The 27,141-nt window shown below is 39.8% G+C and overlaps 1 protein-coding gene across 1 annotated transcript in view; it reads left to right on the top strand.

Moving 5' to 3' along the window:
* Positions 1–26,790, top strand: part of LOC307009446 (kinesin-like protein KIF26A) — a 28,118-nt gene extending 1,328 nt beyond the window's left edge. Inside the window, exons 2-12 of the mRNA XM_079633213.1 lie at positions 2,782–2,965; positions 8,266–8,475; positions 11,101–11,194; positions 14,786–15,048; positions 17,642–17,825; positions 19,028–19,187; positions 19,896–20,058; positions 20,529–23,832; positions 24,341–24,531; positions 25,642–25,792; positions 25,930–26,790. Of these exons, the coding sequence (XP_079489339.1) occupies positions 2,782–2,965; positions 8,266–8,475; positions 11,101–11,194; positions 14,786–15,048; positions 17,642–17,825; positions 19,028–19,187; positions 19,896–20,058; positions 20,529–23,832; positions 24,341–24,531; positions 25,642–25,792; positions 25,930–26,108 (5,083 nt within the window). The 3' untranslated portion in view covers positions 26,109–26,790. The remainder of the gene's footprint in view (positions 1–2,781; positions 2,966–8,265; positions 8,476–11,100; positions 11,195–14,785; positions 15,049–17,641; positions 17,826–19,027; positions 19,188–19,895; positions 20,059–20,528; positions 23,833–24,340; positions 24,532–25,641; positions 25,793–25,929) is intronic.
* The last annotated feature ends 351 nt before the right edge of the window (positions 26,791–27,141 follow it).

Below are 27,141 nucleotides of genomic sequence, written 5' to 3'. Positions count from 1 at the left end.
CGATTCAATTGAATATTCTTTTATTTCATATATTTATAGCAGTTTTTTGCAGATAATTCCACAAGAAAAACATTGTATGTTACATCACACACACAAAAACTCTTGCTGTGTCTGATTCACTCTCTCTCTCTCTGTCTGTTGCTTACTCTTATTCCTGCGTTCTGTCATTTCTCTGTGTTTCACTCATAATGCCTTCTGAATGCTCCGCTCACACATTTCTTCAATCCCCTTCGTCTGTACACACACACACACACACACACACACACACACACACACACACACACACACAATTTCTTCCTCTTGTGGGCGTCAGTTCCCTCGGGAGGGGCTGCTCCTGTATTCCTTGTGGATGTTATAATTATTTCATCAGCCGTTCCCTGAGTGCGCTCTTGTGCTGATACAGGGGGCCAGACGGAGTGAGAGAAAAAAGGGGTGGGGTTGAGAAATAAAGGGAGAGAAAGGGGAAGGCAGGGCTTTTCACTTCTAGAGGTCTGGAGTGATGCAAAGAGGAGAAGAGAAAGAAAAGGTGTAGAAATGGCAGAAATACTGGACACACACATGCATGTCCAAAGAGCTAGAGTCTACACTAATGATCAGGGCTTGTGTATCCCCCCCCAAAAAAAGATTTTCACTGTCCCCCTTGTGTTATTTTCGCCCTTCCCATTTCCTGACTTTCATTTGATTTGATCTTATCACGGGATATACTAACATTACTACCACACAAATATTCCATAATTTCCGTAGTAATTCTAAATCCATCACTTTTGAATTGTAGGAGTAATTGAGATTAAGTGCATAATTGTATGGGAAACCTTTGAACAATGGGTTAATCATGTGCCTTGTATCTTAATTAATGTATTTAATAGATAATAGTATCTACTAATTTATAAAAAATATTATTTTTTCTTCTTTTTTTTGTGTCCAACCTGCAGAAACATTCTGGGGAAAAAAGAAGTTTAAACCGTGTCTTAAAAATATCAAATAATTTGTCCTTAGTTCAAGTCAGCTTAGTTTGTAATATGTCAAATGGTGCAACTTATATTCATGGTATTTTTTTTGTGTGTGAAAATAATGGTTAAGATGTGTACAGTCACATTATTCAAGATGTAAGAAACTTGCATATAACTTGATGGTTACACCACATGACCTTTTTCTCCCAATCAGTAAATGTAAACTTTTCCTAAAAATGGCATAAAAGTTTTTTTCCAAAACCTTTTCTAACCAACATAACTACAAACATTACATGTAATTCACCTAATGGTCACATTAGTCATCATGTAGTCACATCTTACTTGGTTATCTGATGTGTTATTCTTCTCTTCTTTAATACAATTCAAAACATGTGTAAGGCATGACAAATTAAGACTGGCATAGCAATTACATTTGAGTTCCAATGTGCTACTATAATGTGTACTCTTAGCATTGTGATTTTTATTGTACTTCACTTTTGATTATTTCTGCATTTATTGCGATTATGTCTGGTTATGGTTAAAGACCGCTGTGGACAGCTTTCCTTTAGTTAATACTCCACTGTTACATTTCAGCCCAAGAGAACAGCCTTAATGTACCACTTAATGGTAGCTAAGCCCCCAAACGTCACTTGATAGCCTTTGGTTTTTCACTTTTCTTTTCTCTCCCTCACTTCTAGTCTTTCTCTTTCCCCCCACTTACACTCATTTGTTCCTCTCATTTTGTACTTTGACTCATAGGTTCAGTCAATCACCAGGACAATTGTCAAGTTCAGTCTTACGATAGCTTGTAGGGAAGGTAGCTGTTGCTTGGGTAAAGACATTACTAGCACTTCATCTACTGTTTCTGGAGTCCGGCAGTGACATCTCACACGGATATTCAGATTAATTTCCACACTGTAACTGGGTCACTGTAAAGCCAGTCTTAGCAAATGGCTAATGTTAAGGCTAACTACAGGGCTGACCCCATTAACTTCAGTTTTACGTTTTAGAGGACATTTTTCAAGGGTTTCTGTGCACAGTGTGCCTATTTAGTTGTAAAATAAAGAGGAGGAAGGCTGCCTGTGGAGAAAGACGGAGCTGGTCTGTGTTTACTTTGGCAATGCGATAGGGGGCTTTTGACCTTTCAGGTCTGATTTTATAGCATTGAGTTTTAAATGTCAAGCTCTACCATTAAATCAATCAGGAAAATACCAAAATGATTTCTTCTGTCTGAGTGAAAAAGAATTTTCTGAAAACGTGTAGGGTTCCTTGGAAAATCACTTTTCACTGTGGTGACAAAGAGTTTTGACTTAATTTTAATGGGACCCCCTTTGGCAGAGTGATTGGAATTGAGAGATTTAGGCGGACTGCTTTGTTGAACCTTTTTTTTTTAATGCTAAGAATGCCTCATTCTACACCTTTGTACATATTTTTTTTTTATCGCTGGAATCTACAATAAATTCTGATAGTCTCTTTCTTGCACTAAATCACCAAAATATTTATTATTATAAACAACCTTTGCTCAACCGTTAGAATTCAACAGGCTGTTTTGCTACTGTATCTTTAAGATTTCTATATGTGAATGAGCTCTGTTATGATTGGATAACCTCAACATACAGCCAGAGTTCATCAGGACGGTATAGTTGCTGAGTAGATGTTGTTTTGTGAACATGGGTGGTCAAATGTTATCGGTCTGACATGAATTGCATGATGGTCTGTTCTCAAACTATAAAATAATGAACAAAAGTAATACAAAAAACGTTCTCTCATTGATCATTCATTCAATATTATAAGCTCCTAATCCATGACATATTTTTGTCTGTTGTCCCAGGGCTGCTCAGAAGCTGAATCTGTCATCCAAAAGGAAGAAGCAGCAGACGCCACTGGTATACCCCCAGGAGCCCTCCATCTACCCTACTAACTTTAGTTCTGTCCTCCAGTTTTCCCCTCCACCTGCTCCACCATGTCTGCTCAGGGCGGGGTCAAAGGCCAAGGAGAACCCTGGCATGGGCAAGGTCAGACACTCTTCCTCTTTTAACTGCACCATTCAAGTGTTGATTAGGAGTTCTCACTATTAGTCTTTTATGAAATCTTTGAAAAACAAAGTATCTATTGACACATTAACACCTTACAAACCTGCATTTTATATGTAATGTATCAATGTTTTCAATTGAGTCTTTTAAAATAAAAATAAAAGACATCTGAAATAATAAACTAAAGCAATGTAGTGTTGTCAAAAATAGAAATCTATGTAGGCTACATATCGATACTGAAAAATCTCTCCCACATCAAGTTGACACACAAACCCTCGTCCCCTCACTCATTAGTTTAATTTGCTCCGGATGAATATTGCTGGTGTTACATTGCTAGAATTTCGGAGTGGGATTGTGTGTATTGGGCAAAAATTTACTCATTCCCGCTGATTTTGTGGTCACATAAAACCGCCTCTCAGTACTAAATTGAGTCCATTTTCACAGCTCATTGCACTTAAACAGCCAAATACACACACAATAATGTCAGAATGTAAACACAGTCAGTCATGTTTTAAGTGAGCGTAAACAGTTGAGAAAGTAAAAGCATGTGTAACAGTATAATGTGTCCATGACGTGAGTCAGGTCTTAATGTGACAGCAGCCTAATATTAGCCTGGCACCGCCCTCCTACGTACTTCCGCTCGATTTCATTTCTCTTCAGTACTTAGTCTGGTCTCGCTGTATATTCTAAGGTTTCCAGAAGTTGTTTTTTGTTCGGGCCAATCAACGAACAGAGGGAGTGGCTGAGAACGATGACGTTGATGTAAGCGCCAGTTTGAGTCGTAGATCAGTAATGGCTGCGGAGATAGATGCGAGCGAAGCCATTAGGTCTGTTGTTGCAACACTGCAGAATATCCAGAAGTTAAAACCGGAGCAAGAACAGTGTTTGCTGAGTTTTGTTGGTGGCCATGATGTTGTGGCCCTCCTCCCCACGGGGTTCGGGAAAAGTTTGATTTTCCAGCTCACTCCGCTAGTGGTGAATGAGTTGGCTAATGGTGCGTTCACACCGGACGCGAATAGCGCGTCAGGCGCGAGTGATTTCAATGTTAAGTCAATGCAAAGACGCGTTACGCGCGTAAAACGCGTGTAACGCGTCTTTGCATTGACTTAACATTGAAATCACTCGCGCCGGACGCGCTATTCGCGTCCGGTATGTTGCAGCAGTAAGGCGAAGGATAGGGATGCTAAGCCTATAGTTGTTGTCGTGTCCCCTCTTGTTGCACTAATGGAGGACCAAGTGAAAGAGGCAGAAAAGTAAGGAGTTCGTGCTGCTCAGCTCGGCGTTCACGATGACCGTGACATTTTGGACGGAAACTTTAGCCTGGTGTTCGGAAGCCCCTGGCTGCTAAACAACAAATGGCTTTGATTTCCTTGTGTACTTTTGTAGGAACCTGGTTGTTCTGTCAGTTTTACATGTTGTAAATGTTTAAAAAATGTGTTTTAATAAACTATAAATGTCAAATAAAACTCTGCAAACTCCTTTTTATAAATAAGAAATAAGACGTAATAAGAAAAAGTGCCGTTTATTATACACCTGCACACAGAGTAAGATTATTGATTGCTAATTATAATCGATAAAGTAACATTATATACAGGGACACTTAGTGTATAGACATTGTTTAAATATTTACTCTTAAATAATTAAACATGTACATCAACGTTCAAAGTTACAAAATATGCAAGGAAGTAGTTAAAGTGCTACAGCTCTCCAGTCTTTCAGCCGGGCACGCATCCATTGCCATAAGTCCTTAAAGTTGACCTTGGACAGAATGTTTCTGTTGAAGTTAGGGAATGAAGTGAAATGTCTTCCCGGTTAGTGTTTGAAAACTTCGTTCTTGTTTCCGGCCAGTTCCGTCGCATGCCATACGTCACGACCACACGCTAGCGATTGGTTGTGACAGATCCAGAGTGACTCAGGGCAGATCCAATAGTTTTGAACTTCAAAAGAGTACCCGCCTACCAGGAAGTTAACGTTTCTCTCTTGAGAGAGGCCAGACTAAGTACTGAAGAGAAATGAAATCGAGCGGAAGTACGCAGGAGGGCGGTGCCAGGCTAGCCTAATATACCTGCTGCCAAATTATGAGATAATATTTAAAATATCTATATGGCAGCTTTTCCCCATGGAATCGATGTCAAAATTGTGGCCAGTGAAAATGCTGTGTGGCTATTAACTTTGGAAAACCACTAGCCACAGTGGCTGGTGAGCAAAGACATCAATGTCAAGGCTGTCTATTATCATGTCGTACCAAAATAGAAAACGACTGGCTATTTTGCTGATGGTGAACAGATTGTGTGTTTGAGATCTCGGATTGGGATCCTGGCCAATAGTTGCAAGTTGTTCAGCATCCATGCACCAGTCCTCCTCCTCATTGTCCAGAGGGTTTGTCTTTAGCAACATATTACAGTATATATATATATATATATCGTGATGAAGAGGATTTGCTCCAGATTAGATGCCACCTGCTCTGAGAGATGATTGTAGAACAACATGCCAGAAGCTGCAGCCTGCAGAAATGATTGATAAGTACCCACTGAGAATGGACTCATTACATCCCAGCCTCACTAATGAGCTTCCTTTTCCTACTACTGCAAACACGCATCCGATGCTGCCTGAATGGACTCCAGTTGTTGGCAGCTTTTGGGAGAACTATAAAAAGCTACAGGCATTAGAATAATGGCCCAGCCGTCTGTGTAACCATTTTGTTTGCACAATGACCAAATTGTCCAGAAGGATGCAAGACATGTGTCGTAATAGCAGTGGCTTTCAAGCTCTAACCAAAAAAAAGAAAGAAAAATCAATTGAAAAAAAAGAAACAGAAGCTGCATAAAAGTGGTTCCATGACTTTTGCACTATATTCCAAGGTTTCAGAAGCCACGCAATAGATTTCTTTGAGAAATAGAAAAAAAAATTAGCTGAAAATACGTCACCCATAGCTCTCAAATCCCATTTACTGATGCCAAATACCATTGGTCCTCACGCCTCTCAATTGTGACATGCCAGGTTTGAATGGGTGCAGAGAGCTGCGGGTGCACTCACCTTCATGTTGTTCTTTATTACTTTTTTCTTCTTCTGCAGAATACAAAATATAATGTGTTGATTAATGTTAACTCCTTTTGTCTATATAATGAAAGTCAATGGGGTCCAAACTAGATTGGTCCCTACTATATGGACAAAAGAAGAAAAAAAACACACACTGAGAATAAAACTGAAATATCTTCTTTTGTGTTACGCAGAAGAAAAAAGTAATTCAGTTCTATTCGTTTTGGGGGAAAAAACCTCTATTAATCATTCAAGGAGGGAAACCAGAAAAGCTAGGACTGTGGATATACAAACCGTAAACAAATCAACACTTGCTTACCATTTTCACACCACAGACAGATTTGATCAGATTCATCACAGATGAGATGAAGATGAGAAGAAAAATAAGGGCCTGTGTTTGCTTACTTTCGGCAATTCTTGTGCACTGGTTCACTAAGCTAAACAGCCAGAATGATCTCTCTCCGTCGGCAGTTTTTATGGCCAAAAAGCCACGACAGTGGTCCAACCACTGCAGATCACCCTGAACTAGTCTGACATACACTTAATGGCAGCTCGACATTGGCGACGACCAACCGTTCATTGGTGTGTCCCGTCCTTTCGTCTGTTCCTCACATAAAGCTATCGTATATGCCTCAAACTGTTCTTTTTAATTGTTCTTTTCCACACAGAATTATAGCAGAGCACCAGTTATTGGTCGATTTTGACACACCAAGTTAATTGCTGTTTGGATTGCCTCAGAAACTTGTGGGACATCATTTCTAGACCAGAGTTTAGGAGGTGTGAAGCCAGCAGCCGCGCTAAAGGGATCTCGTCACGTATCAAATTGCCAACAAATGTAAAACTCAACGGTTCAACCCAAGCCCACATTTCTGTGGTGTCTCAGTGGCTGGCCCCATTCGGGGGCCAGTCATATATGGAAGCCTATTTCCAATGTCACGGCCAGCGTAATTCGTTCACCACGTGCACATGTCCATCAGTGTAATCGGCCCCTGTGGAGCGGTGAGGGGGAGTTCGCGCAGGGCCGCCGCTGTGGCGCAGGCATGCCGCTCGGCCCCGGGTGCCGTGGAATAGGATCAGCAGTGCAGACATTGTTTCATAGCGCTGGAGCCCGAATGTTGTAATTATATCTCTGCTACAAATCACCCATGGAATACTGTGGCTTTGTGCAGCTCTGAATGCTGTATTAAGGGCATGAAGTTCTCCTACAGTATGTTTGTTTTACTTTACTGTATTTGCTGCAAATGGTTTTAGAGGTGCTCCGTGATGCTATCTTGATAATGTGTAGCATTACTGAAGGCAGTCTATTTGTTAATGGCTGGTTTGTTAGGTTACTCTGTGTGTGGTCAACTGTGATGATACGATAATGATATGACGAAAATTCCCTCCCTTTTTTCAGCTGTGTCTGACTTGAAAAATGAGTTGTTGTTGAAGCAGTAACAGCTACTCCACAGTCCTAAGTGCTAAGGCAATATTGTTCGTGATATCAGGGTTAATGACACTTTTTTTGTCATGGCCAATTTATTTATTTAATTAATATATAGTCATAAGTCAATGGCTTAAATAGACATTCTATGATTAGCAAGTTTTTCATTTCTGTATACAAATTAATACAATTTTTTTTTATTAAGTATAAAATGTGAGGATAAACTTATATTAAGAAATAATCATATTAATAGTTAATTTCTTAAAATTCACATAATTTAATTAGATTTTTGTAAAAAATAATAATATATATATATATATTTGGAGCAACATTTCCCAAATCAAAGTCATGTGGTGCAACCAATATAATATACATATACTTTCTCAAAAACAATGTTATTTTATTCATTCATAATGGTGTTTGAAAAGAAAAATCAGCTTAAAAATATATTTTAAAAATAAAGGGAAAATATGTTATTGATTTTTACCTGATAGTTATACCACATGACATTTTTAGAGTAATTAAATTCAATCTTTTCTTGAAAAGTAAAAAAAATTATAATAATAAACTATAAACACAGATTGTATTTATGAGTACATTTCTAAGAATGTGGCAGATACATTTTAAAGTAGGGTTTTCCTTGTTTGTTTTTTGGACACTCTTGCTTGTCATTGACCTATCGATCACTTTATGTGCCCTACAATGTTGTATCACAGCGTCATTGCCTTTGTTATAAAACATGCCTGTTTGTAATTCTCTGCTTCTGCTTATCATTTTATCGTTACTCATTTCTGTTTGTTCCACCATGTACCATTTCCAGGTCAAAGTGATGATGCGAATCTGTCCATCTCTGGGGGTTGTGGATTCATCGGAGTCCATGTCCTTTCTGAAGGTGGACACTCGTAAGAAACAACTGACCCTCTACGATCCTTCAGTCAACACACAGCCCACCTCAGTGCATAGACGAGCAGTGCTGCCCGCCCCAAAGATGTTTGCCTTTGATGCTGTTTTTTCCCAAGATGCCTCTCAAGTAAGAGCTACTGTGAAGATGCTATCATTTTGTCTGCATTTCCCTTTGAGTTTTGAAGTGAAAACATTTAGTTAGTGTCAAGAAGATATTTGAGAAACACACACACACACACACACACACACACACACACACACACACACACACACACACACACACACACACACACACACACACACACACACACACACACACACACACACACACACATTCTTTGCAGGGCATGGGGCTTAACGCAAAAAGGCCTGTTTTGAGACACCACCGTTCTTCAAAGTATGAGCCCAACAGCTGTTTCTTTAAGTATAGAAAATAGTTTGAATTCCAGACTTGCATATCTAGCAGCTCATTCACAGTTCATTATCTGTTCTCCAAAGCTGCAATGGCATCCATCTTAAGATAAGTGGCTAACAAATGGACACAAATAGGGAAGAGAAACTTTAGGAGACACAAACTTGAAGAGGATTAAGTGTGAACAATTCAGATTTGACGAAGAGCCACTTCAAGACTAATAAGGTTGTCATATTGAAGCACTTATGTAAAGAGCCATAAGAAAAGCCAAAAATTCTAAGTTCTGCTTCAAAATGTATCATAAGCAAAGCCAGGCAGATACATTGTGGTGGCTTTTAAGATACCTTAGAAGACCTTAGATTTAAGCCAAATTCTAAAGACCAAAATATACGTACGTTTTGGAACAAACGCTTAGAGAATATGTACATCCGAATTCCTAACCATTCAAATATAGTCCCTTTGACAGTGTGTGCGAATACAGTCACTCGACACATGCAAACTGAAGTATAATTTGGGGTTAAGGCATGAACTGCAATGTTAAGTAAAAAATAAATGCAAAATGACAGACAACTTAAGAGAAATGTTAATAAACAATACATTTAATTATATACTGAAAAATAGTAATAAAAAGAAGTTAAACCAAATAAAAGAAATCAAATTTCACACAATATTTGTACATGCAATGTATTTTTATGTTTAAGTAGAGTGTTGTTTGCTTAGCAACATGCTAACAGCAAACTCTATTAGAATCAATTGCAAGACTACTCTCTTCTACACTTCATGTAAGGAGCTTAGTTTATGTGACACCAAAGTCTCTTTAAGACCATCTTTGAAACACCTCTTGGGCATGCAAGTGCAGCTCCTATCTTTTTGAACGGGTAAACATCAAATTCTCTAAAACTTACACTTACATTTCATATTTGAAATCATCAACAAAATCTGACAGCAACAGTCTCATAAATTTTGTTTTCAAAGGCTTGAATCATGACAAAACAAATCATTTTTCAGGCTGGAACAAGCTAATGCGCATGTGCAGTCCTAAATGTGCGTCTCAGAACACAGACTGTTTCTAGAGAAACTGGAGCTCCTTTTTTTATTTTCTAAATATATTTATTTTATTCGACATGGAACCTGAGTTTGTAACAGCAGCTGTAGTGACGCGGTGACTTTACCATTCAGCGATTGTCTCTTTTTTTTAGATGGCGGGACTTATTCCACCATATTGCACGTTGCACTTTCTCCCATTCATAAATAATAGAAGTGAACTGTCTTTCTGTATATAAAGTCTTTGGTGGTACTTCAATGAAGCTGCTGCCTATGAATAGGCTTCCAAATCATGCATTTTTGAGGTTCTGTTTCAGTTTGCAAGCTTTTGAGCAGTTCCCTATGTGTACAGAGGACAGAAAAGCAATTCACTGGGTTTAGGAACTGAACTGTGATATACTCTGATTTTTAGTAAACTCACATGCACAAGGCAAGATATAGACACCAGCCTATCGATTATGAGTTCCTTTACTCAGGGCCGGCAGAAAGCTTTTAGATCTCAGTACCAGCCCAGTGAAGTCGTGTAACTGTAAATCCTCCAAATCTAGCGTGTGTGTGGTTTAGTGAGAGCACGGGGACATATTTCTTAGCAAAGCACTGAGCTGTTGTTCTGTCTTTTGTGAGAATGTGTGTATGTGTGTGTGTTGTGATGTATGGGAGGAAATTGCTGCAGTCCCAAATTGTCTCCAGGGACTTGGGCTAGTGGAACAGATTGTAGCGTTATGGCCGCACAGTGCAGCCAGTGTAAAGCCCCACATGTCTGATGAATCTGTGATGAGGAGCTGCCTCGTTGATGCTTTCTGTGGTTTTCTTTTGCTAGTGAAAAAATCAATGATCTCCGGATCAGAGAAAAGATTAGGTACTCTCTTCTGTCAAAAAAAAAGAGAGGTTTGGTTACATTTCACAGCTCAACTGAATGTTAAAAACCATTAGAACATTGAATATTAAGACTACGATGTGCACTGTTGATTAAATAAACAGTTCTTAAGACACCTTCTTAACCGTGGCTAAGTTTATGCAACTGGCCCTTAGGTGTAAAATGAATTCTGACCAAGCAAGCAAATTAACTTTGGCGAGTAAATAAAACCAGTCGGCTGGTAACTTGCATTATTGGAAACTGCAGTATCGTACTGTTTTACATTGATCTAGCATGTCTACATGGTTTTCATCTATACCACCACAAAATGTTGGACCCTGTTGACTTTATTCATAGCTGACTTGATGTCACATCACCACGATGTGTTAACTGATAAGAATACCAGATCTGAGTGTTAAGTGTCCCACTGTTTCCCACAGGCTGAAGTTTGCTCAGGGACTGTGGCTGAAGTTATTCAATCAGTGGTCAACGGAGCTGATGGGTGTATTTTCTGCTTCGGTCATGTCAAAGTCGGTAAGTTATTCTTAATGTTTGGAATTTAACTGAATATGACAGCCACTGATTTTGCACTTCGCAGATGGCAAGAAGGGCCAGATTTACCAAACGGCAGTTTAGCGTGAGAGCGCAACTCCAAAAAAGCGCAGATGGGAGTGGAACGTTCTGTGTGTGATCTACTGACAACGCACAAATGAAAGAACACAGACGCAGCCGAATCATTTCCATAATGACCAACGCAATCTACCACAAATTACCGTCTGGTTTAAGAACTGCTTTTTTTGGGTGGTAAATAATGGCGCAAATACCAGTAAATTGACGAGTGCAAACCTTAGTAAATCACCTCTCATGATTCATATAAATATTCTCCTTCCGTGCGGAGGAAGGCTTCAAGGGCATCACACGTTTTGGCGTAACTCATAAAGTTTCACTATACGCGGATGACCTGCTCCTGTATATCTCTAATCCTGTCACCTCACTCCCTGTCATTTTGAATGTTTTGGAACGGTTCGGTACGTACTCCGGATATAAGCTCAACTACCAGAAAAGTGAGCTTTTGGCGATAAATTCATTGGCTAAGCAGCTCCCACACTCACTATCGGCATTTAGGTGGAGTAACGACGGATTTAACTACTTGGGGGTTCATATTACAACGGCCGTGTCTGACTTGTTCCGCAAAAATTTTGTGCCTCTGGTCGCAAAAACTGTAAGTGATTTCGACCGATGGGCGGTCCTACCACTCTCCCTCGTAGGCCGGGCAAATTTGATTAAGATGGTTATCCTCCCCAAATTCCTCTATCTGTTCCAGCACATCCCGGTACTTATTCCCAAATCTTTTTTCGACAAGCTGGATACAGCAATATCCAAATTTCTGTGGGGCGGCAAACCTGCCAGGATCCGCAAAACGATCTTACAGTCCCCTAAGTCCGAGGGGGGCCTGGCCCTCCCCAACTTTAGACGATACTATTGGGCAGCTAACATACAAAAACTTTTATACTGGATGGGTGGGGATGCCTCACCTCCTGCTTGGGTACACTTGGAGCGATCAAGCGCACGCTTTCCGTTGCGGTCGGTCCTATGCTCCCAACTTCCTTTGCCTTCAGGACCTGCAGGCTTGTGCCCGATTGTATCCCTCTCGCTGAAGATCTGGAGTCAGATTAGGAAGTGCCTAGGTTTACAGGGCCCCTCCATCCTGACACCGCTGCTCCAAAATCATGTCTTTACCCCCTCAAAATCAGACTTGGCATTCAGGGCCTGGCATAGTAATGGTATCATTAGCGTTAAGGACCTATACAAGAATGGCATATTTGCATCATTCACAGAGCTCTCCTCTCTTTACAACTTGCCAAAATCACACCTCTTCCGCTTTTTTCAGATTAGAGACTTTGTTAAGAAGACATTTCCCCAATTTCCAAACTGCCCCCCCGAAACCCTGACTGACTCCCTCTTAGCAACAGACCCCAATCGTAGAAAATGCATTTCTGTATTGTACGAGTCACTAGGATCGACCTCTGCATACCCTGGTGCCCTTTCAAAAGCTGCGTGGGAGGGCGAATTGAACATGGCTATTACGGACGAACAATGGGACCATGCTCAGGTTATGGTTCATTCTTCTTCCATTTGCGCCCGTCATGGTCTAATTCAGTGTAAGATCCTTCATAGAGTTCATTACACAAATGCAAAATTGTCCAAAATATACCCTAATGTCCGAGACGCCTGTAACAGGTGTAACCAGTCCCCTGCCAATCATACGCATATGTTCTGGTCCTGCCCTAAACTGACAACTTTTTGGATTAATTTTTTTGACACCTTGAGTAAAGCTTACGAACACACTATCCCTCCCAGCCCTTTGTTAGTCATTTTTGGCATTTCCCACGACATTGACCTCCCTGTTGCGCTGGAGCGGGTCCTGGCATTTACATCATTGCTAGCCCGAAGGCTGATTTTGCTCAACTGGAAGCTTCCCTACCCCCCCACACATGATCGTTGGATTAAAGAAGTGCTTGACAATCTGAAATTGGAAAAGCTCAGATCCTCTTTGAAAGGCTCTACCTCAGCATTTATGAGCACGTGGAACCCGTTCCTGAGGCATGTTAACTCCCTCAACCTGTCCCCTGATTTGGAGGTCTGAATCCCTACATTTTATTTTTTAACTTCTTAATGACTTAATGCTCTAAGTATTATTATTAATATTATTATTATTTATTTTATTTCATTTATATTTTCATTATTTTTTTAATTTATTTTTTATTATTATGTGTGTGTATATATATATATATTTTCTCTCTCTTTTTCTACTTATTCTTGTTTATTATTTTAGTATGTGTATGTATGTACATATATATATATATAATTTATTATTATTATTTTTTTATTTATTTTTTTTTGTACGTGCCTGTATTGGTGAATGTCTGTTGGTATGCATGGGTCTGTATGTCTGTCTTCGTTTATGGGCCTGTGGTGGGTTAGTTCATGGGTTGGGTGGGGAGGGGATCGGGTACAGTACAGGTGTCATCTCGGTCCCATTTTGTTATGTTTATTGTTAATTATACAATTGTCACCTTTAAAATAAAATCTACTCAATAAAAAAAGTTGGAAAAAAAAAAAAAAAAAAAAATATTCTCCTCTCATATATTTTGCGTCTGAAAGGGAAACTCCTACAAATACATATGCAATGAGGTCAGCCGCAAAAATAACCCTGTCCACGTCTTTCCAGCGCTAGTTTTTGACTGCGTCTTTAGTAAATCCTGAAAGTATTTTTTTATCGCCAAAACAGGGTTTGCACTGGACCAAGCTTTTAGTAAATCTGGCCCTTATATATCTAATATTAAGACTGAAGATCAAAAAAGCTTTTCTTTTCAGAAATGGCAAGTGTGGGGCATTCAAGTCAAGTCTGTGTGTGTGTGTCTGTGTCTGTATGAGAGGCCCGAGGCTAGAGAGTGTAATTAAAAGCTGACTAATCGACCCTCACAGTAGACTGTACTATTGCCAATTATGGTTGTAAGACATTTCAATGGCTTCCTCCATTATTTACTACATGTGGTCTCAGCGCTTAAGCTTTATTTATGACTCTTTTAAAGCCTGGACTGTCCATATGGAACAGTATTCATCTCTATTTTTCTTATGTATATATTATGCTCTAAACCATGGTGTTTTTTTAACTTCTATAATGTGACATACACTGTATAAAACAGAATATAAAGGTAGGCAATGTTTTTCATAAACACTTTTTGTTGTACAGTTTTTTTGTTATACTCTCTTTACATCCTAATAGCAATCAATAATAGAAGTGGTCTAAATTGTTGAAAATGTACATATATCGACAAAACGCAGTGTTATGTATCATTCGCAATTGGTGTAAGATTTGTTGAGACCAGGTTTGATTTGATTTTATCTAATAATAATAAAAATGATAATAAAGTGTCTGTAAGGGTACAGCAAAAAAGAATTCACAAATTTACGAATTCAGACTCATCAGATTCTATTCAAGTACTAATAATGTGTTATGAAATCAGTAGTAGAAATACCTGTACTTGAAACTGCTCATTGAGTGCTCATCATCATCTTGGCAGAATCAACAGCTTTCTCTCTCTCTCTCTCTCTCTCCAGGCAAGACGTACACCATGATTGGCACAGACAGCTCCATGCAGGGCCTTGGCATTGCGCCCTGTGCCATCTCCTGGCTGTTCAAGCTCATCAACGAGCGCAAGGAGAAGACGGGCACGCGATTCTCGGTACGGGTGTCAGCCGTGGAAATCTACGGCAAGGACGAGAGCCTGCAGGACCTGCTTTCTGATGTCCCCACAGGCAGTCTGCAGGACGGCCAGTCGCCTGGGGTCTACCTGCGTGAGGACCCCATCTGTGGCACACAGGTCAGTAACTTGATGTCAAATTTGGCAGCTTGTTCCTGATGAAGCACTCCCAGTCTTGCTTGTTATGTATTAACACACAGTAAGGGAAAATAAACAGTTGTTTCCAATTGGCTGCCGATAGGTTGAAGGTAACATGTGGAGGGCAGGGGAGGGAAATGGCAATTATACTGCCAATATACACACAATACAAATAAATGAAAGCAAATGTGAGGAGATATATTTTTTACAGTATAATAATAACTGCCAAAAACCATGTCCATTTTGTCATTTCCAAACTGTACTTACAGCTTTGTCAATGGATAATCAACTATTTTAATTTTGTGTTGTTGTTTTTTTTTGGCAAATTTAGTCAATTTTAGTTTTTGTTATATATTTTACTATTTTAAATCTTTGTATTGTAATGTTTTAATATTTAATATACTATAAAATTGTATTTACATCATCTTTTTCTCTCTCTCTCCCTCCCTCTGTCTTAATAGATCATTTTAATGCATTCTTGCTAAATAAGTTTTCATTTCTGTACAAAAAAAAAGCTTACTGTCACCATTCTTTTGAACAGTAACAAAAATACATACAATAAAAATAAACAATAATACAAACATTTATAAATTACATTTATAAAATATATTTTATCATTGTCATATTATAATAAAATATTTTATAATTATTTACAATGTTACTATATAAATATATTTTTTATATTATATACTTTATTATTTCACAGTATAAAAATTATAAAACAAAATATATTCAACATGCTGTTTCAGGTCAGTAAGATTTTGTTTTAAAATAAATTAATAATTGTATTCAGTAAGTATGCAATGTAATGAACATATATTGAATATATTTATTTCACGAGACAGTAGAGAGTCTATTTTTGGAGAGCGAGTGGGGAATGGGATCATTGTATCATATTTGTTCTGTCAGTTGAGTCGTTTTCACTGCACCTCACTTAACAGTAGAAGTTATTGCAGAATATTTTTAGATGATTTTAATCACAAAATCTCAAATTAAAGGCCAGATGTTGTGGTGGTGCTTTTTACTCAGTGCACCATCAGGATCCATCTGGGTGAGCTGCTGCTCGGTTTCACCCTCCCCCTCCTACCTTCCGCTGGAAGGGGGTAAATATCGGGAGGGGGTAGGTAGTGTTTGGGGGTAGGTAGATGGTAGTTAAAAGCCCTGCCAGGTGTTGGCATCAGATGTTGTTTTTTTGGGGGTCCATATGAAGCAGCACATCAAAGACTGCCTAGAGGCCTGTGAAGTTCAAATCTGGGGAGTGGGCCTATACGCCCATCACTTCTCCCAGCATTCTCTTCTCTTTCTAGTTTTAGAGCGGCTCGTTGGCCACAGGCTGTTGGCGAGCACTGCTGGAAAGTGCCCGCTATTTTTCTAAAGGAACCTGCTTTTGATGCCTGCTTTTTGAAATATAGACATTTAAGCATCGCAGGAAAATCAAGAAAGAATTTCCAGTTGTCCAGAATTCAGCCTAATTGCTTGTTTCCTTGAAGAAGACCATAAATATGCCCAACACACGTTTCATCTTATTTCTGACTTTCAGAGGATCAGAGATGCTGCCCTCTGCCCTCTTTATCCACCACTCTCTCTCATCAGTAATCCTGCTCCCTCTATGGGTGTGTTTGTTTCTCTGATTGCCCCAGAGACTCTATTTAATTGCCTAGAACTGTGTAAAGAGGTTCAGTTATCTTGGTCTCCTTCTTCGTCAACTCCAACTAGGGATGAGCCACATGACAATAGACTGAAAAATAGTACAGTTTGAAATGTACACTTTAAGATTAAATCTGGCCTTTAAAATGACTTTTATGGTTTATGTAGTCATAATAAAACCTGTTACTGTAATGTTTTAGTTAAAAAAAAATGTTGTAAATTACTGTAATATTCCATAGTAAAATATTCCATAGTAGATTTTACATCCAAAAGCATAACTATTTACAGTATTGTACTGTTAAAATGTCTATTGTATGGTAATTTAGGCCCTGTTTACACCTGGTATTAAGATGCGTTTTGGGCGATCGGATCACAAGTAGACGAGGTCGACACATTCCCGTTTACACCTGGTGTTTTAATTCATCTCTATTTTCCACTTTCAACCACTTCTGTCCTGGTTTCTTTGAGGGAAGGATCTATGGGCGGGTAAATGCGGATATGTTTTTTTTTCAGATCTTTCGAACTAATGGACAAAGTAAGCTCATGCAATTTACATATGAACGCACCGAAGACAACGGAAAAACGTACAGAGAGCAGCAGCTTTCATTTCTGCTCTGATAGCCGCAAGATCACGCTGAACTGAGTTAGTGTGTGAGTGTGTGTTAGAAATCAGGAATGGTTAGAGAACATTGAGCTTGGGACGTCTTCAAACCAAACTTGGTGTCTACAGCAGACAAAGTTTAAATCCCGTCTGGCTACCGCGCTTCCCGGGATGTTTACACGGGAGAGCAGGCGGTCTTTTGTGGCTGTTCGAACGCATTCGACCACATGAATGCGTTTTCAACTACATCTGGAAGTGGTCGAAAGTGGACAGAATAAACCCCACACTTACTCACACATATACTTCAACATCCTTTTCCTCTTTCAGCTCCAGAACCAGAGCGAATTAAGGGCTCCAACTGCAGAGAAGGCCGCCCTGTTTCTTGACGCCGCCATCGCTGCACGTAGCACTAACCGGCCGGATGCAGATGAGGAAGACCGGCGCAACTCGCACATGCTGTTCACCTTACACATCTATCAGTACCGCATGGAGAAGACCGGCAAGGGTGGAAGTAAGTCTTGTGTTTGCACTGTGTGAAATGATGCTGCTACTTTTGAAGCCTCTGCATGTTCTAAATCGATTATACTCAGTCTAGTCTAATGTCTTCTCCTCCTCCTCCTCATTTACCCAGTGAAAGGTAAAATGCATCTCAAGCTTATTAATGTAATAGCTGTGATATTACAGGGCGAATCAGAGAGTTACCAGAATCCCTTCCATTTTCCTCTCGCTCCATCATGGTAGGAGGGAAATCAATCATGTCTGCCTTGACCACTTCATTAAACTTTAATGGGAATTTTAACAGAGAGTAATAATTCATGAGCAGCTAACAGCTCTAATCATAGTAGAGGTACCTGTCACGACGCCATCACAGTGCTAATTTGCATAGGTAAATACAGTGTTGGTCACTATCTTTTAACAGTGGAATTGCCATGGAGGCATCTTTGAATGGCTTCATCAAGTCTTCTGATTTTAAAAGCTGATTTTAAAATTGCAAAGGGTAGACAAAAATGGCTAGGAATGGAGTAAATAGGTTCCTCCTGCTTTTCACAAACGTAATGATATAGTGTTTCAAGGTCTAACATTTCTATATAACATATTGTGTAATAGCAGTGTGTAAGTACAGTCAATTTACCCTTTGTCATTCTGTATTCTGTGTTCTGCCATTGTGTATGAACAATGTCTGTTTCTCACTAGTAGTTATTTGCTAGACATAGCTGAGGATATAATCATCGGAACAGTTCCTCATCTGTACAGCACCCAGATGTGTACGCATTTAACCTTTTGTTACTCCAAGTGTATATCAATGGTCTGTTATATTCATAGGGCAGCGAATGAGTAGACATGTGTATTTATGTCTCATGTTGTGCATAGTATGAATATAGGTGTTTATCTAGGCCAGGTTGATCTGTCTTTGAATCATAGTGGGCTGTGCAACTTACTCATGAATAAATCACACACAGTCTTGTCAGTCGCAGGTCTTCTCTGGGGGTGTTTATTAATATGTCTCTGCATTTGCCACTCCTCACTCTGCCCGACACTACCCCAGTGTGGGAGTGTCATCAGCGTGGTATAACCACACTGGCAACATCTCAAACTGTCAGTGATATCAGTAATGAGTGGGGTTGACATTGTATTTTTAGGATGGCTAATCTGGTATTTTTACCGAATGAGATATTACCTCTCATTTTCTCTCTCTCTTTTTTTCCCCTCCAGTGTCTGGTGGTAGGAGCAGATTGCATCTGATTGACTTGGGAAGCTGTGAGAAGGTGCTTTGTAAGAGTAGGGACGCAGGAGGTGGTCTGTGTCTCTCTCTCACTGCTTTGGGAAATGTCATACTGGCTTTGGCCAACGGAGCCAAACACGTTCCATACAGGTAAGAAAATGTAAATAAGATATTGAAATGGGTTCTGTTGCTTAAAATATGTAGATATGGTGCCAATATCTTTAGTATATATTTTTTCTACTAGTAATCAATATTGACAAATTGACATAATGACAATTGACTAGCATAACAGCCAAGTGGAATATTGCATAAAATATAAGGTATTTTTATAATGTCAAATACATATCTTATGCAGGTATGACCATTAGCAGAATGTTCATGGTAATTCTGAATATGTGCTTGGATCTGTCACGTTTACAAAGAATATGTAATGCTGAAGCATTTGAACACATAATCAAAGATGCCAGCAACAAGCTTGAACCTGTGATCTTTGTGTTGACAGGTTTATTGTCTGACTGATGCACTGCTGTTTATCTGTATTTTGCTGAGATCATAGATGATGAGCTCATAGATCGTGCTTCTCTTTTTGAAATAAAAACTGATATCTTTTCAGGATCACATGTACCTTATTTCTCGCCTTTCTAAAACATATGCACATTTGGAAGAATTGCAATATAGACATTTTGTAGCTTTTTGATTAATATCATGGCAGAAGAGTTTAGTGAACCTTTCGATGGTTCTGCACTTTTAGAGAACATTTAACGGCCAGGCTCCTTCAGTATTTGAGTAAACAGCTCACTTTCTGCTGACAATCTATCATCCTGTGTTTATGCTGACAATGAAAATTTATTTTTCTAGGGATAGCAAGCTCACAATGTTACTGCGAGATTCCCTGGGGAACATCAACTGTAGGACAACCATGATTGCTCACATCTCTGACTCCCCTGCCAATTATGCTGAGTCTCTTACCACCATTCAGCTGGCCTCCCGAATCCATCGTATGAGGAAAAAGAAATCCAAGGTACCTTTTTAGAACTAGAATTCAAGACTACTCGTAGTAATAATAATTGCATATTCTACTTAGAAGATTTCAATTTGATTTAAAATTGATATATGTTTTATACCAAACAAAATCAACTTTTTAGAGATAACAACATAAATATGTTTAGTGAATATTAACAGCAACAATGATTAGGATTATAATTGAGTATCATAAGTTTCACTGTTAAGAGACATAGAAAAAGTCTCATGATGTATTGACCTTGAGGTAGTCCTGCAACAGCTAAATGGTTTTAATAATATAATTTAGCAGTTATATTGTTGTCTTGGGATTTGTATAACACTTGCCCTCAGAGTACAGTCAATGCATCAGCTGCTTAGACATAACAAAATGTGTTTGTGCATAAGTTTTGACAAGGTTACAACAATACCATTACATCAGAGTTCCAGAGTTTTTACAGAAAGTTGTTTTTTGGTGTTGTCTTTGTCAAGTATGCATCAAGTTCTTCTGGAGGGGAGAGTTCCTGTGATGAGGGAAGGATCCGTCGACCACCACATTTGCGGCCCTTCCATCCCCGGACTGTGGCCCTTGACCCAGATCTACCATCATTCCTCAGTGATCCTGACTATTCTTCAAGCAGCGAGCAATCATGCGACACTGTAATTTATGTTGGCCCTGGTGGTGCTTCCATCTCTGATCGAGAACTTAGTGACAATGAAGGACCGCCTGCCTTTGTTCCTATCATCCCTTCTCTTAACCGTAAGCAACGAGGGAGAGATGGGCCAGTTGACCATGATCACTTCAAATGTAACACCTTTGCTGAGCTTCAGGAGCGATTAGAATGTATTGATGGTAGTGAGGAACCTACAGCCTTTGTTGGTGAATCTGGGGAAAATTCTGAAAGCCCTAAAATGGACCGCAGTGCAACCAAGTTGAAAGAAGGCTCTAGTTGTATTTCAGTTTCTCCCAAGACTCCTACCAAAGCACTCTCATCAACACAGGACAGCACATCCCAAAAGTCAATTCATGTGGTCAATAAACTGCCCAGCAGTCCAAAACACAAATTAGAACATCCCAAATTGCAAAGTGCCCAATCAGACAAAGATCTCAGAGACATGTCTGAGAGTGTGTGTAGGACAAGTGCAGATGGTGAAAAGGTGCAAATGGACACTGGATCCCTATGTACTCCAGGAAAACCAATAGTATCCCAAAACTCAGAGCCCGTGGTTAGGGAAAAGGTTTTTTTCAATAAAAAGTTACCCAAGCCTGCTCCCCCACCGCCACAACAAAGAGACTACGGCAGGGTCAGTAGTGAAACTGAAGAAAAGTCTGCCACAAGGATACCACCAATTGGGATGAGCCATCAAAAAAGAGGTGATTCAAATAGCAACTCACCTGTTAAAGTCCATCATCCTAATCCCAGGACTCCTGGGGAAATGAGGTCCAATCTTAGGGAGAGGTGCATGGAGAAGGACATATTGAGGACAACTGTAACCCTCAAACAGCCAGTGGAGCTAAACGGAGAGGATGAGCTTGTATTCACTCTTGTGGAAGAGTTATCAATCGGTAGCATTGTGGACAATGGGAGGCCCTCAAGTATCGTGAGTTTCAATAGTGATTGCTCATTACAGGCCCTTGCCTCAGGGTCACGACCAGTAAGCATCATTAGTAGCATCAATGATGAATTTGATGCCTATACATGCAATGTTGGTACCTCTGAAGCAAACATAAAAATGGTGGCTCCATTACAGGATAAAACATTTGCTTCGCTTGGCAGCCGTGGTTCTTCTATCACTTCATGGCTCAGTGAAGTAAGTGTCTGTACTCTGGAGAGTGAAGGTGCCCAATCAGCAGATGTCTTTCTCCCTCAAGGTACTCATACTGGTCTAGACAGCAGTTTCTACCTTGATTCTCTAAGCATGTTCCAAAGCAGCCCTCAAAAGCAACCCAAGAACTCTTTGAATGATAGTGGCTGTAGCTTCTCAGATTTGGACAGCGACAGTGCTGTATCAAGCAAACTTTCACTTAGCAACTGCCCATCTTCTCCAGAGGCCCCACAACTATATGCCAAAAATTTGCCAAAACTTGCAAAGGCAAATACCATTCATTTAGCTGATCCCAAGTCCTTTCAAGACTCTCAAGTTGTCCAGTGTAGTCTTTCCAGGAAATTAAAACCTACCTCATCTATAGCCCATAGTAGCAGTATCAGTGGAACCAGCTCCAGTAGCAACTGGAGACGTGAGCCACCTAGGCAAGACTGCATCCCAGATCCATGGAACCGAGTAGATAGCTCATTGGAGTCTTCTTTAACTTCTAGTTCAAGTTCTTCGTCCAGACTGGTAAAAAATGGAATGAGTGGAATTCCTGCAAGAAAAGCAGGCACAAGCAGCAGTGTACCTCGAATGCCCAAAACACTGGGGTCAAACCCGTCCCAAAGGGTGGTGGACGGATGTGAAAAAACCATCAACAACAGGAAAATGGAGTCCCCAAGCAGGATGCCACAGCTCAGACGAGGTGCTACAACGCTTGGGATAATTCCAGTCATCCATCCGTCCATTGACGTCAAGATTGCCCAAGATATTGTTTCCTCAACAAACAGCTTGAAGTTCTCCTCTTTAGGAAAAAGTGGAAAAGCAAGCAAGCAAGAGGAGAGTATGTCAAAACCTGGAAATGTATCACCACCTCCACCTCCAGTTCGCAAATCCAGTTTGGATCAAAAGAATCGAATCCTGTTTCCCTCAAGTGCCTTAAAGTCTGCTTATGATGCAGGAAAGTCTTTAGCACCAAGGGCTACAGGTTTAGAGGATGACATTGATATTTGCTCTAGGGGTGATTCAAATAGTTTAAGAGCATCTAACTTAAAGGCAGAACATAGTTTGATAAAAGCAACCTCCAGTCTGAAAGCTAGAGGAGTTAGAAGTGATACAGGACAGCTTTATGGGAGCCAGATATCTCTAGACAGATGTGACAGTTTATCATCTTTGGGGTCTAAACCTGCTCTTAGTCGAGAGAACAGTGGTGCTAGTCTCAATAGCAAGTCAAGCAAGTCCGTCAGTAGGTTTGGATCACCTGTTTCCACCTCTTCCCCAATTGCTACCTCTCCTTCTTCTTGTATAAACCCAGTAAGCACTGTAAAAAATGGAATTGTCAAAGGCAGCCTTAATGCAAGACCAATACCTGCTAATGCGAACAAAGCTCGTACATTATCTGCAAACAACTCCAAAGCCCTTAGCTCATCCACTAAGTCTCTTGTGGCACCTGCAACAAGGAATGCCAATCTTCCACCTTCAGGAAAAACTGCATTACCTCGAGCAACAGTAGGATGTAATGGTAAATCCACAAGAGGAACTATCATGGGTACCAAGCAAGCAATGAGGGCAGCAAACAGTCGTGTTAGTGAGTTGGCATTGGCCAACACTTCTGGGAAACATACAAGGGGCTCAGGTGATTCAGACAGTGGCAATGACAGTGGAGTGAACCTTAACGATGACAAGCATACCCCAATCCCCATTCTTCCATCTCCATATAGTAAGATCACAGCCCCAAGAAGACCTCAGCGCTACAGCAGTGGGCATGGAAGTGATAACAGTAGTGTATTAAGTGGGGAGTTGCCTCCTGCTATGGGACGAACTGCACTTTTCTACCATAGTGGAGGGAGCAGTGGATATGAAAGCATGATCCGTGACAGTGAAGCTACTGGAAGTGCTTCTTCAGCCCATGACTCTATGAGTGAGAGTGGGATGTCCTCCTCTGGTCGCACAAGGATCTCCAAAGCACCCAAGAAGAGGTCAAATGGTGAGTAGCACTTGTTGTTTTCTATAAAGACATCAAGCGTTTGATAAGGTTATATTGCTTTTGTACTTTTTATATATGCCTGTCATGAGTTGTGCTATACTGAAGTCCACACAACTCTTTCTGAGAGCTAATCTGGCTTTGAAACAGCGACATTTTATTACAGTTTTATTGTATAAATACGTGCCTATTTAAGACAGTTCATTCTAACATCTGCTGCTCATCACATGTAGTTTAGTAGGTTTGAATCTCCATCCAGCCTGCATCATCCTACACATACAAATAGCTATCACATCTTAGTATTCCTCAGTATATTTGTAAAGCTCTGGTATACAATCTGTACTTTATTTCTTTTATGCATTTTATGTAGACACAGCTTGCTTTATTTTTATTTACCCATCCATCTTTTTAACTACTCTTTTTTCTCCTTTAGTTTTGCAATGTTTCTGTGTCCCAATTACATTCAAACTTTTCTGTTTTCACATATTTACTTTGTCTCTTCATGGATCAGGCCTCCAGAGGCGGCGCCTCATCCCAGCTCCCTTACCGGACACCTCTTCCCTGGGGAAGTCTGGGACCACAGGCCAGTGGGTGGACCTTCCCCCTATGTCCGGACCATTGAAAGAGCCTTTTGAGATCAAAGTGTATGAAATTGATGACGTGGAGCGGCTTCAGCGTCGAAGACAGGAGAAGACAGATGAGGTTAGAATGGGATTTCTGGGTGTTTTTTTAGAAACTGAGATCCATTTATATTTAACTTTAGTCTTTTCTCATGGGAATGTAAAATATGTGAGATATGCGTTTACATGTTACAGAGAAAAGTTCAAATATAAATTGATTAATTGTGTTATAAGTTTGCGCAGTGCATAGCAGAGATGTCAGATACCATTTTTTTCTCACTAGTAGCTTCCCAAAGATTGCTTTGATCTAGGTTGAGTTAGATTGTCTAATCTAAAGAACAATATTTTTCGGTGAGTAACATCCTTTATGGATCATATTCAAACTCTATACATCGAATGAAGGTTTTGGCTTTTTGCTTCTTGTTAAAAGTATAATGATAATGTTGGGGCATAACCCTCTCCATGTATGCTACTAGAAGATTGCATCTGAAAAGGAAATACTTTTTTGGTTACATTTGAAACACTGGAGGGATGAAAAGCAGTTAACTATCTGGAATTAATTAGTTGTGGGTAAAACTGCAGGAGAGAAATTCTGTAGTAAAATAATCTGTTATCGTTTCTATCATTAAATGAGCAGGGTGAAGTTATCAAATAGATTTAAGAAGATTATCTTCAATTTATCTGTCAGTGTATTTTTTTAAGGCCAGTTGGAATTGCAATGGAATCATGTGCCTGGGTATTGTAGCATTATTGGATAATAGGTGTGCATGTATGTTGTGTATCTCCACTTAGTATAGATTCTTACATCCTTTTCCTCTTTGTTACAACAGTCAATTCAGGATGTTGAGGAGGCATATTCAATAATTGGAATAAATGTTGTTCGATTGTATAAGTGAACCAGACTGTAACGTGAGAAAGCTTATATTCTTCCATTTCAATGCCTGAAAAATATCACAGTATTATTATAGTTCTGTATCCTATGGTTCTTTTGTGCAGCAAATGTCATGGAAAGGTTAAAGCAATTTAAGGAATCAGCATTGTACTATTTTTTCTTCTTCTAACCAATCCTGACAACACAGTGAAATGCGGTCTCACTCGATAAGCCCAAAATGATTTCACCTCATTCTTACAGTCAAAAAAGACTGTGGCATGGAACTGTAATTTAATCATCGTGTCCAACTTCTGTCCACAGGGCCTGATGTATTTTAACACTAAATTGAAGGTTCTTGAGAAACGACAGCAGCAAATCAGAGATCTCACAGACAAGCATAAGACTCTGAAAGAAGAGTTGGAGGACACCAAGTCTAGACTAATGATGGATTCCAGCAAGTGGATAGGAGAGTGTAAGTATTATATCTTTACACTAGTTTGGACACACTAACTTGTGACTGTTAGTGCTTCTAGTAGACAAAGGTAAAAGTTAATGCTAAATACTTCCAGTCCATTTCATGAAATAACTGTGTTCTGGTTTGTTTCACAGTTGAGGTGGATCAGGATTTGGATCAGGAGTCGCAGGAGTACTTCGAGGCATTGGAGCAGGCTACGGCTGAACTGGAATACTGCGTCAACCTATGCAAGTCTCGTGTCATGATGGTGACCTGCTTCGATATTCGAGTAGCATCTGACGTGCAGGAAGGGCCGCGAGAAGTTGAGGTTTAAGAACGTGATGTGGTGATCGGTGGAAAATGAGAAAGAGGTGGAGGAAGACAGGACCCTGGATGTCTGAAAGGAAGGATAATGAAATGTAGCAGCCGGTCCAGTGATTCCGAGAAAACTCATGGATCTAAGGATGACCTTCATAATAAGATGGAACACTGAATTCTGCATGAAGTAGGAACTTATCTTCTGGAGAAGACAAAACTGTTCTGGTTGTATGCAGTGCCTCATAACAAACATGGAATAGACTTGCTTAAAACGAAAGCCAACAAGCTTTGATGCGTTTGACACATTTCCTTACCCAAAGGAAAAAGAAGAATCATTCTCACTTACCGAAGAGTTATTCAACCACGCCACAAAGTGCCTTTTTCATATGACTGTTTTGTACATTTGTTGTCAATCATTATTTTTTCTACTGGTGCTAGTGCTATGACCAGCATACTCAAGCCGAACCATTTTTTTATTTTATTGCATTGTATAGTGTATTTATATGAACTTACGGTGTGTGAAATATAATTTTGGGTGCAAAAGGAGAGCAATAAGCTGAACTTCCATGCTTTGCCTTTGCCTCCTGAACTATCACCTCTGTCAGCATATTGTTATTAAACCTTTTGAGCCTTATGTTGTATTTGTAGTTCCTGTCGGAGTGTTTTTCTATCTTTCAAAGGTCTTTTTAAGTCTTTTTTAAGAAACACAGTATCACTCAGCAATTGACAGTCATATGTGATGCAAGCCAGGTTTCATTTAAGTGTTTGGTTTGGTTTCCTTGGCTCCAAACCTTTCAAACTGTACTGATAATGGTGCATATGCACCTTTAACATATTTATTTCCCAGAGAATCCAATAGGTGATTTGAATTGGTACTACGTATGCTAAGCCACGTTGAATGTACATTAAAGCATTTTAATGAACAGCACAAAAATCTTTAGCATTGTTATTGGTTCTTATCACATAAACACATGCAAGTCGGTGTCATTGTTATGCCTGCGATGGATGTGTGTTCATCCTAGAGAGGTGCGATCTATTAAAATGCAGAT

Source organism: Phoxinus phoxinus, assembly GCF_949152265.1.
Source record: "Phoxinus phoxinus genome assembly, chromosome: 13".
Classification (NCBI taxonomy): Eukaryota; Metazoa; Chordata; class Actinopteri; order Cypriniformes; family Leuciscidae; genus Phoxinus; species Phoxinus phoxinus.
This window is presented reverse-complemented; position numbering and strand designations above follow the sequence as displayed.